The sequence below is a fragment of the Hyla sarda genome, chromosome 6, assembly GCF_029499605.1.
Source record: "Hyla sarda isolate aHylSar1 chromosome 6, aHylSar1.hap1, whole genome shotgun sequence".
Lineage (NCBI taxonomy): Eukaryota > Metazoa > Chordata > Amphibia > Anura > Hylidae > Hyla > Hyla sarda.
This window is the reverse complement of record NC_079194.1, coordinates 120,920,768-120,932,451: the sequence shown is the minus strand read 5'-3', so window position 1 is coordinate 120,932,451 and position 11,684 is coordinate 120,920,768. Positions and strand designations below refer to the sequence as shown.

The following is an 11,684-nucleotide window of genomic DNA, read 5'->3' as shown; positions in this document are numbered from 1 at the left end:
GGGAGTTATGAATAGAACTCCCTGGTGTCATGTGGTAGACTCCGGCACCATATTTCTTATAATTCTACGATCCCCTCTATGTAAATTGTTTTTAATGTTGAAAGTCTTAGAAAATAACTTAAAAAAAGTATATGTCCTCTAGGATTGCTGCAAGAACACACACACATTAGATTATGTTATTATCACCTTTATTCAGCTTTGACAGGTCTACAAAAATGGCAAAGATGGTAAAAGGCATTGTATTGGCTTTCAGAGAAATATATGGCCCATAACATATATAAAAAAAAGCCCTCATCACCGTCATGCAGCTGGCAGCCATAATGTGGCCTAAGTCACTACTGATGAAACTGCGCGTAGGTAAAGAAAGCTTTATAAACAGACACTACTACAATCCTACATCTTTGGCACATGCAAAACCCATTAGAAATTGACTAAGCATCCTACACCTTATTCTACTGATCTGCATGGACAAGACTATGTGATACTATAGTAAATATAGGACGGCAGCATTAGCCTGATATGGCTGTGATATGTAGGTGTTATCTACAGTCTAGGACTACCAACAACACCAGGAAGCAAATGTAGGTACCAAGGTACTACCTACTGCATGAAGCAAGAACATAATAAGGCAATATTAATGGAGAAGGGGAGTAAAATAGTAAGTGGCCCCTTTAAAATTATTGGCATTACATTAATTCAGATGAACTGGCAGGGTCTGGTTTTTGCATTATACAGAAATATATGGATGGCAGACACATATGATACATGGCACTATTTCTGCAGCTATGGACGGTCAGTGTCGAACACAGATTGTGTAATTATAGGGCGAGAAGTTGGCAAATAATAATGGGACATGACAGAAGGTAGAGATTCCTGCATCTAATTCTGGGAAATGATAAGGGGTATGGGCTGCAGAAAGACAAAACCAAATCCACCTGCAAAGGATGGGCAAGGTCCGCAGCTAAGTTGGGAGTTTTTGGTCTAGTTCAGTGGTGTCCAAATGGTGGCAGTCCAGATGTTGCAAAACTACAACACCCAGCATGCCCGGACAGCCAACGGCTGTCCGGGCATGCTGGGTGTTGTAGTTTTGCAACATCTGGAGGGCCACAGTTTGGACATCACTGGTCTAGTTCCACTGAAGCCCCATGACCTGGGTTCTTTAGCACATAAAAAAAATGTCCCCCATTTCATACTCCCAGCCCTCTTCAGTTTACATTTTTAACATCCGTTCCTAGGAAAGATGGGTGACAACCAATAACGTTGCCACAAGGACTCCCACCCAGCTTTCCAAGAGTCTGATTACTGAGTAATATGGAATGTAAAATGACCTAGTTAGGCAGAACTGTCAATTCAGGACACTAGGAAAGCTAGGTGAAAATCAGGTACAAAAGTGGCCATACTGGTTGCCACTAGAAAAATGAAAAAACAGGATGACTACAGACTTAGGCGCCTTTCACCCTACCGTTATCCTGCTGTAAAAACCTCCGTCATAAACTCCCATCAGAAAGCCCATTAAACAGCCGACAAAAAATCCCATTCATGTCAATGGGATTTTTTGATCATCCTTTCTAGATCAGTTATTTTTGAGGGGGCAAATACCGGTGCAACGGACATTAAAATTTTAACATTGAAGTCTATGGGTGACGGACGTTCACAAATGACATCCATATATGTATGTTATTTTTATGTTCCGTTATTGCAACTGAGCATGCTCAGTACAGCATGACAACCAGGAAGTCACCTGGAAATAAAATAACGGATATAAAATAACAGACTTTAACGGATGGCACATGTCCGTTATTTTGACAGAATGTCCGTCAAAATTGGTCATCAGTTATCATCCGTTGTATTCAGTTATTTCGTCAATTTTTTCATGACCCGTTATTGCTGAATAATGAGTGTCAGAATGCAGGAACATACCGGTAGTGTGAAAGGGGCTATATATTTACTGGGGATAGTTTTAAAGGAATACTGTCAGCAAGTTCACCCACACTAAACCCAATACACTGGGTTATAGTGTGGGTGAACAGGAGTTCATACAGGGGTCACTTACTTTTTTTGGTCCATCAGCCGCCAAGTTATGCCCCTGTAAAATTCCTTCCTTCAGTGTATGATTAGCGCTTTCAAGGCGGGACCCCCGCCGGCCATCTGCTTCGGCCTCCCGCACTGAAGTTTCTATGCCTGCCCCCGTTATTTGAATAATCATTATCTTCAAATCCACGTCCTAGTGACGTGGGGTCACATATCCCCTGAGCGCAGCGCTCTGTTTGCAGAGCGCATGCGCATGATGCTGTGTGTACGTTGATACTGAAGTCTTGCTTCTCCCGACTTCCGAGTGTAGTGAGGGACCGGTGCATTCGCAGTGCCACTGCGCAGAGCGAGAGCAGTACGCAGAGTTCTCACATCATCAGGACGTGAGAGCTGGGTAAAATCTCTATGCGCATGCGCTCTGAAAACAGAGCGCTGCGTTCAGGACGTGGACTTGAAGATAATGAATATTCAAACAACGGGGTCAGGCATAGAAACTTCAGTGCGGGAGGCCGAAGCAGACAGCCGTCCGGGGTCCCGCCTTGAAAACGCTAATCATACACTGAAGAAAGGAATAACGGGCATAACTCGGCAGCTGATGGACCAAAAAAAGTAAGTGACCCCTGTATGAACTCCTGTTCACCCACACTATAACCCAGTGTAGTCTGTTTAGTGTGGGTGAACTTGCTGACAGTTTTCCTTTAAATTTCATAGAACACTCCAGGCAAAACTGGCACACTGTGTTATGCCTACTGTAGGGCCTGAGGGGATAATTCATGACACAATGTAAATCCTGGTTCTGACCCCTGAGGCCCTACACCAGGCATAACACTGTATCAATTTTGGATTTCGGTGTTGTGGCTCAATGCTCTTGAAATCTATATTGTAATATGTGGCAGCCATTTTTCAGGATAAATGAGTTTAAAGAGAACCTGTAAAAATTTGGTCTAATCCGCAGGGATAATTTTATAGAGCAAGAGGGGCTGAGCAGAATAATTTCAGGAAAAAATTATAAATTTCAGGATGACTTGACATTTATTTATATATAGCTGTGATCAAAATAAGTAGGCCCGCCCACATGACTACTTAGCCTAGAAAGAGCAGAGGTTTACATAATAATAAATATAAATGACAAGTTATTCTGGAATTTTTCGCGCAAACGTACATATCAACCTGCTCTATAACATAATGTCTGCAGATTAGATAGCATTTTCAGTGTGACAGGTTCCCTTTAAAGGAACATTCCAGATAAACCTAATACGATACACTGTACCTAGTGCAGGGTCTCTATTTGGTGTTCTGTGAATCCATGTGTCAGGTTCTGCCTCAGGTACCTTAGATTAAAGTTGGCTGAACCCACCAATATATATGTCTGATGGACGAGTCTTAGAATTCATATTCTGCAATAGAATCTTACTGTTTTACCATCTATAAAATCTACATTAACTCTTCATTTGCCTGTAGTCAGTCTTCAGCTCCTAAGATATAAGGACGGTCAGCTCCTTCCTTCCTTTGCACAATAGGCGAATTAGCCGTGATTGAAGAGCAGGTTCTGTAAGAGATGGCAGAGAGTTTAGTCAGACTCGTAACATTTCCACGTTAACAAGAGCGTAATTACCGCAGCAAAGTCATCTCTCCGAATCGCTAATTTAGAAACTTTTCTCGGATGCTGATATATATAATCAGTGCTGTGGATATACAGAGCAATTCACCAGAGAGCCGCATTCAGTGACTTCTTGACAGGAGCGAGTTTCTTACATTTGCCATGACAACTGGCCAGCCTGTTACTATATCGCTATCAGATCAGCTTTATCCAATGGACAAACACAACAATGAGTCCAAAAATACAATGAAGATACAAGGAACAGCAGCTTTACTGATAGAAAGACATTTAACCTGCCTGGCCTGCTCACAGGAAAGCAAAATACAGAAAAGAGCTGCACTGAGACTGTTTTTCCTATGCTGCCCAGTGTGGCTGGGTCCACAAAGTAACAGAAGCCACTTTTAGCATCTACAGGGTGTCCCTAAAGTCTGGACACATGGGCAAAATGCATATTTTCAATTCATTTTTCAACATTTTATATAATTTATTTCCACCGTTTGTGATGCAACATTCCATGAACTTTGCAAGATTTATGCCAAATTGATGCAGTAGCTCAGCATTTCTGTAAATTTAAAGGGGTACTCCGCCCCTAGACATTTTATCCCCTATCCAAAGGGGACCCCCGCGAACTCCCTGCTTCACCCGGTGTTCATTTAGAGCGTCAGGTGCAGCGCCGCAGACTCGTGATGTCATAGCTGCGCCCCACTTGTGACGTTACACAACCACGCCCCCTCAATACAAGTCCATTAAAGGGGGCATGAAGGCAGTCACGCCCCCTCCCATAGACTTGCATTGAGGGGGCATGGTCATGATCAGGGCATGACCGTGACGTTACAAGCCTCCAACCCGCATCGCCAGTCATCCGGCACGGAGCGAAGTTTGCTCTGTGCACTGGATGTCTGGTGTGCGATCAGACATCTTATCGCCTATCCTTTGGATAGGGGATAAGATGTCTAGGGGCGGAGTACCACTTTAAGCACAATCATTGATGATGCGTCCCTTCAGGTGATCAATAGCTGTGATTTTCATTGACTGCTCTTTCCTTTTGTGTTCCTTGCTCTCAGTATTGTTAGTAATATTTTCTATGTGTTCTGACTTTAGGGACACCCTGTAAGCACCCAGCTCTAGCTTCCTGTCGGTGGCAGATGGACATCAGTAGTATAAGAAGGAAGGGTGTGCCCTCCCATGTCCAGCCCCCCTACTTCCATTATTCCCAGAGCTGCCAGCTATCTGTAAATTCCGGGATATTCAATAAAAATAGGAAATTTCTATGAATTTTTGAGGCTGTTTGTACCTTAAAGGGATACTCCCGTGGAAACCTTTTTTTTTTTTAATCAACTGGTGCCAGAAAGTTAAACAGATTTGTAAATTACTTCTATTAAAAAATCTTAATCCTTCCAATACATTTTATGGGCTGTATACTACAGAGGAAATGCTTTACTTTTTGGATTTCTCTGACGTCAAGACCACAGTGTTCTCTGCTGACCTCTGCTGTCCATTTTAGGAACTGTCCAGATAGTTCTGCTATAGATAGTTCCAAAAATGGACAGCAGAGGTCAGCAGAGAACACTGTGGTCTTGACATCAGAAAAATAAAGAAAGAAAAGCATTTCTTCTGTAGTATATAGCCCATAAAAAGTACTGGAAGGATTAAGATTTTTAATAGAAGTAATTTACAAATCTGTTTAACTTTCCGGCACCAGTTGATTTAAAAAAAAACGTTTTCCACGGGAGTACCCCTTTAACCGATCATTGTGATTGGAATAACCATCATTTTACAGCTCAGAGTTAATGCTGATAATGTTTTATAGCAGTATATTGAGCTGTACACATGCATACCTTATAATTTCTATGATTCATTTTGGTTTTACAATTTGTCTATAAAAAACCTTGGATGTCTGTGATTTTTGAATAAACTGTCCAGAAAAAAAGATAAATTCAGAATGGAATTGTCATTGCACCATAAAGAAAACTCATCTTTGTAAAGTGGGTTAAACATTTAAACTATTTTTACTGATACCAGTTTTCACATAAGATACATTTTCCAGGAATGTCTTTATTTTTAGACAAATATAACAAATAAATATTATACATACAGTACATGTTTGCATTGTCCGACATATTGCACGTAAAAACCAGGGGAGACTCATTAAGAGTGCAGAGATAGAAGTCATACCTTGGCACCAGTGCCTTAAAGGGGTATTCCCATCTCATAAAGTTATATCCTAGCCACAGGATAGGGGATAACATGCTGACTGGTGGGGTGCCGACCATTGGGACCCCCACTTATCACAAGAACAGGGACAGAATTGTCCTCAGAATTATTGATGCAAACAGCACGTGCATGGCCACCAAACATTTTTCCGTGTTCAGCGATTGGCAATGGTCGGCGGTTCCATACAGAATGAATGGAGGCTGGCCATGCACACATGGTGCACACCATTCATTCTAGGGAATAAATATAGATAAGCCCCTGGATGTAGCCAAGGTAAGGACCGTTTAGACCTCTGGTTGCATTCCGAAAACATGAAAACCAGAAACAAGGTTTATGGTACAAAGCCACTTAATAGCCTTAGTGCAGAATGCCTGAACCATCCTGAGGTTCTGCCAGCTGTAGAGGAATTTGTAATATTAGAGGAATTTACAAATCTCTCCAAACAAATTACTGATTCGCTTCGTTCTACAACAAACAGATGAAGCGTTCCACATGGTGGCTCCGGCCTGTTCCACATCACCTGAGAGAGGCTGCTTTATCTGATGCAAGTCAGGAGACTGAACCCATGAATATTAATAAACTTCAGTCTAAAGACCCACCAATAGGGCATGTGCCAGACAACTAAGGATTTTCATACCCCTTTATAAACAAAAGCCAATAATATGAAGTTATTGTTTCCAGTATAATATAAGCAGTAGTCACCATCTGTGATGAAACTCCAACTCCCATTATGTCTGGACTGCTAAACATTTGGTTTTGAAATAGAATTAACAGGTATAAAGGTATGTTCTGTTATTAGTTACCTCTTGTCCAATTACATGTTATAGCTGTTTGACTGCAATAGGTCCTATTATATGGGCTTACTTTAGTTGGGAGTCTGTTACAGCTCGTTCACATTGCTGTTGGACTACGCTATTTAGAGTTTCGTGGGCAATCCCATCAGAACGACGGGAGATTAGCAGAGAAAAAAACTGTGCATGCATTATTTTGTTCTCCGCTAAATTTCGGTAAAATTACTGACAGACCCCATGCAAGTGAATGGGGCTGTTTGAACCCGGCAAAAGCTGTTTGCACCCAACCTGTTTAAGGGTCCATTTGGCTTGAAAAAAAAGAGCCGATCGGACCCTTAACAGGTTGGATGCAAATGGCAATGTGAACCTAGCCTTAGCTGTTCTATAACTACCCTATGGCGAAAAAAAATATCCCTGTATACATTACATACTGCACATTACCAGCTATTTATACCATGTACAGACTGCACATTACCGGCTATTTATACCATGTACAGACTGCACATTACAGGTTATGTATACCATGTACAGACCGCACATTACAGGCTATGTATACCATGTACAGAGCGCACATTACAGGCTATGTATACCATGTACAGACTGCACATTACAGGCTATGTATACCATGTACAGACTGCACATTACAGGCTATGTATACCATGTACAGACTGCACATTACAGGCTATGTATACCATGTACAGACTGCACATTACAGGCTATGTATACCATGTACAGACTGCACATTACAGGCTATGTATACCATGTACAGACCGCACATTACAGGCTATGTATACCATGTACAGACTGCACATTACAGGCTATGTATACCATGTACAGACTGCACATTACAGGCTATGTATACCATGTACAGACTGCACATTACAGGCTATATATACACACCATGTACAGACTGAACATTACAGGCTATATATACCATGTACAGACTGCACATTACAGGCTATATATACCATGTAAAGACTGCACATTACAGGCTATGTATACCATATACAGACTGCACATTACAGGCAATTTATGCCATGTACAGACTGCACATTACAGGCTATGTATACCATGTACAGACTGCACATTACAGGCTATGTATACCATGTACAGACTGCACATTACAGGCTATATATACCATGTACAGACTGCACATTACAGGCTATATATACCATGTACAGACTGCACATTACAGGCTATATACCATGTACAGACTGCACATTACAGGCTATTTATACCATGTACAGACAGCACATTACTGGCTATGTATACCATGTACAGACTGAACATTACAGGCTATGTATACCATGTACAGACTGAACATTACAGGCTATATATACCATGTACAGAACGCACATTACAGGCTATATATACCATGTACAGACTGCACATTACAGGCTATATATACCATGTACAGACTGCACATTACAGGCTATATATACCATGTACAGACTGCACATTACAGGCTATTTATACCATATACAGACTGCACATTACAGGCTATGTATACCATGTACAGACTGCACATTACAGGCTATGTATACCATGTACAGACAGCACATTACAGGCTATGTATACCATGTACAGACAGCACATTACAGGCTATATATACCATGTACAGACTGCACATTACAGGCTATTTATACCATGTACAGACAGCACATTACAGGCTATGTATACCATGTACAGACTGAACATTACAGGCTATATATACGATGTACAGACAGCACATTACAGGCTATATATACCATGTACAGACTGCACATTACAGGCTATATATACCATGTACAGAACGCACATTACAGACTATGTATATTATGTACAGACAGCACATTACAGGCTATATATACCATGTACAGACTGAACATTACAGGCTATATACCATGTACAGACTGCACATTACAGGCTATGTATACCATATACAGATTGCACATTACAGGCTATATATACCATGTACAGACTGAACATTACAGGCTATATATACCATGTACAGACTGCACATTACAGGCTATATACCATGTACAGACTGCACATTACAGGCTATATATACCATGTGCATTCTACTGCACATTACAGGCTATATACCATGTACAGACTGCACATTACAGGCTATATATACCATGTACAGAATGCACATTACAGGCTATATACACCATGTACAGACCACACATTACAGGCTATGTATACCATGTACAGACTGCACATTACAGGCTATATATACCATGTACAGACTGCACATTACAGGCTATATACCATGAACAGACCCCACATTACAGGCTATGTATACCATGTACAGAACGCACATTACAGGCTATGTATACTTTGTACAGACTGCACAGAGTTTGCTTCAGGTCTGTAACCATGGCAACTATACACACAAAACCCTAGATTATCATAAAGATTATTTGCAAAATGGTTCTAATTTTTATTTTCTACAGCTAAGAACAATAAAATGTGATTATAAATTCAATGTTATGCTAACATTCAACCACAGTCTTTATAGTGCACACTTCTTACTGTTATAAAGAGACGAAGATGTTCTAACAACTAAGGCCCCATTCACATCATGTCTTTAACCTTCTGTAAGAGGTATATGTCTGGAAGACTCCTGTTATACAAAAGGCTGCAAGGTACATTGTATAAGGATACCGAGGGATGGGTTGCCTGCGCCCAGAAGGTGACTGATAGTGTTCATAAATGTTAAGCAATATCATTGGAGCTTCTTGAGGTATCTGTTACACAGAAGTCTGTAATGGATGCTATAATTTTTCACCCACCATCCATATACTAGTATGGTGCCAACTTACTGGATACATTTCTTAAGTTCCTCAAAGCACCATGAAATAATGGCAGGTCATGAAAGCGTTAAGGATCAGGAGTAAAGCCCTCTCCACATGTGGCGTCTGCTTTTAGCAGCTGACAGCAGCGGTCACTGACTGTCTTTTTACTATCTAGCTGCCCCTGACAATGGTGACAATGGCATCTAGATGGATGGCAATCGTGCATCAGGCACTTCGGCCCACCCCGAGTGATACAATCAAATGACTGAACAGTGAAATATAAATAAAAAAATATGAATCCGCCATAATAAATTCTAATCAAGCTCCCTTTCAAATTGTTCAAATAAAAAAGAAAACTAAAAATGAGAGACATATGTGTAACATATTGTTGTGTACGGAACTATGTCCAGACTATTAAAATATAACGTTACTTCATCCTGCATGGTGAACGCTGTTAACCAAAAAAAAAAAAAAATTTAAAAAAACATTATATATATCTCCAATGCCAAAACTGCAGTTTTTTTGGTTGCCTTGCATGCCAGAAAACATGATATAAAGAGCGATCAAAAATTCTACCCTGAAATATTACCAATAAAAACTATAGATCATGTGGGGAAAAACCTCATTACATAGCCCAATAGATAAATCAAAAAGAGGTTACAATAAAATAATCCACAGCCATCAGTGTTGCGGAGCTCCATTACACATGTTGATAATGGGGCTAGATGGAGGGTGTGACACCCTTTAGGCGGAAAAAGATACCAGGGTATGGAATTGCATAGTCTACTACTCTATTCCATTGTGGTAGCCCTTGGGGGGTGTATGGTAGTGGTGGTAGGGTATCGGTATATGAGGGGTTAATGTTAACCCTATAGTTTGTGACGCCAGGCTGAGGGCTAGTATGCTGAGGTAATGCTCCAGCCTATCGCCCCCCCTTCCCAGTAACGATAGGTGCATGAAATGACTGAAGGTCCACAAGGAGATTGAACTTGAACAACTTTACTTAAGTGCTGGCGATACATCCAAGGCACAGTTACAGTCTCATACAAACAGTCCTTATATCGCTCAGTGACTAACAGTTGTTGCGGACCTTGAGCTATTTAGAAAGTCTCTGAATTTAGGGTAGATATTTGCAGATCCGTCCGGATTTAGGGGTTATATTAGGTCCGGTGATGCTGCAGAGTGTCTGGGGATTGATACACTCTCTATTCTGAATTACTCAGCCGTTGCCGCAAGGCTCGGGCCTAACTCACTGCGATAGTTGCTGCGCAGATCCTTCTCATTTGACAGCCCAGGAAAAAGAGAGAAAAAACATGGCCACCGCTCCCTTATATGGGCAGGGGCGGGGTGAATCCGATTGGTCAGAACATCTGTCATTCACCATTACACAGAGTAATGGGATTGCATACGTCACCGGGCCTCCAAAGGTCCTTAAGCAGAATACCATAGAGTTTACCTAGTCACGTGACCCGCAGGTCCTGCAACGCTATGGAACTGGTAACCAACCATTTATTTACATATATTACTATATTTACATCACCCTTACATAAATTACTAGGCTATTAGTTGGAATAGAGGCGACAAGGGGTAGGCTACACAACAGGGATCCCTACGTCCTAGGGACTCACACATACATAGGTACCGTATAAGATGCGGTACCGGGACACCACACCATAATCTATTTCTTGCAGTATACAAACATATACTTGTCAGGTCAATGATAAAATTATACCATTAGACAACAGACCCCTACAGACATGTTTATTGTGCATGTCAGGAGCTTTCCTGACATACAGGCTAGACATATGGGAAAAATTTTGTTATGTGTATGGTGCTTAAAGAGGATACGCCCTTCCGTTCCTGAGATATGAGAGTTTATATTTTCTGACAATTCAGGGAATCAGTCAGATGGCCGTGAAGTTAATGTGATGTCCCAGTACGGGATATAGTCCCGTACAGTACTTAGGCCGTGTCAGGTTGAGTCCCTCTGTGTCCTGGGGGCTCTCTTGTAGTGTCTCCCCCATAGTAATATATATTATGTATAGTGTTATATGTGTTATGGATAAAAGACCTTTGAGTTAGTCACATGATAATGTGTTCACATGATGTGTTTGTTACCCTGAGAGCACCAGCTAACCAGGTGACCTGCAGCTTGACCTATGGGCTTCTGGCTCAGCCCCCTTTTATAAGAGGGGCAGCCAGCCATTACAATCTTGCTCTTAGATCCTGAGGCACAGTAAATCCAGATGTCTCAGAGCTAGTGTCCAG

At 41.3% G+C, this 11,684-nt stretch overlaps 1 protein-coding gene across 2 annotated transcripts in view; it reads right to left on the bottom strand.

Moving 5' to 3' along the window:
- Positions 1–2,174: 2,174 nt before the first annotated feature.
- Positions 2,175–11,684, bottom strand: part of CHCHD6 (coiled-coil-helix-coiled-coil-helix domain containing 6) — a 343,619-nt gene continuing 334,109 nt past the window's right edge. For both annotated transcript variants that reach the window (XR_008844998.1, XM_056524876.1), the window contains one exon: positions 2,175–3,580. Coding sequence is in view for 1 of the 2 variants with exons in the window: in XM_056524876.1 (XP_056380851.1) it covers positions 3,557–3,580 (24 nt within the window). In the remaining variant the exon portion in view is untranslated. The remainder of the gene's footprint in view (positions 3,581–11,684) is intronic.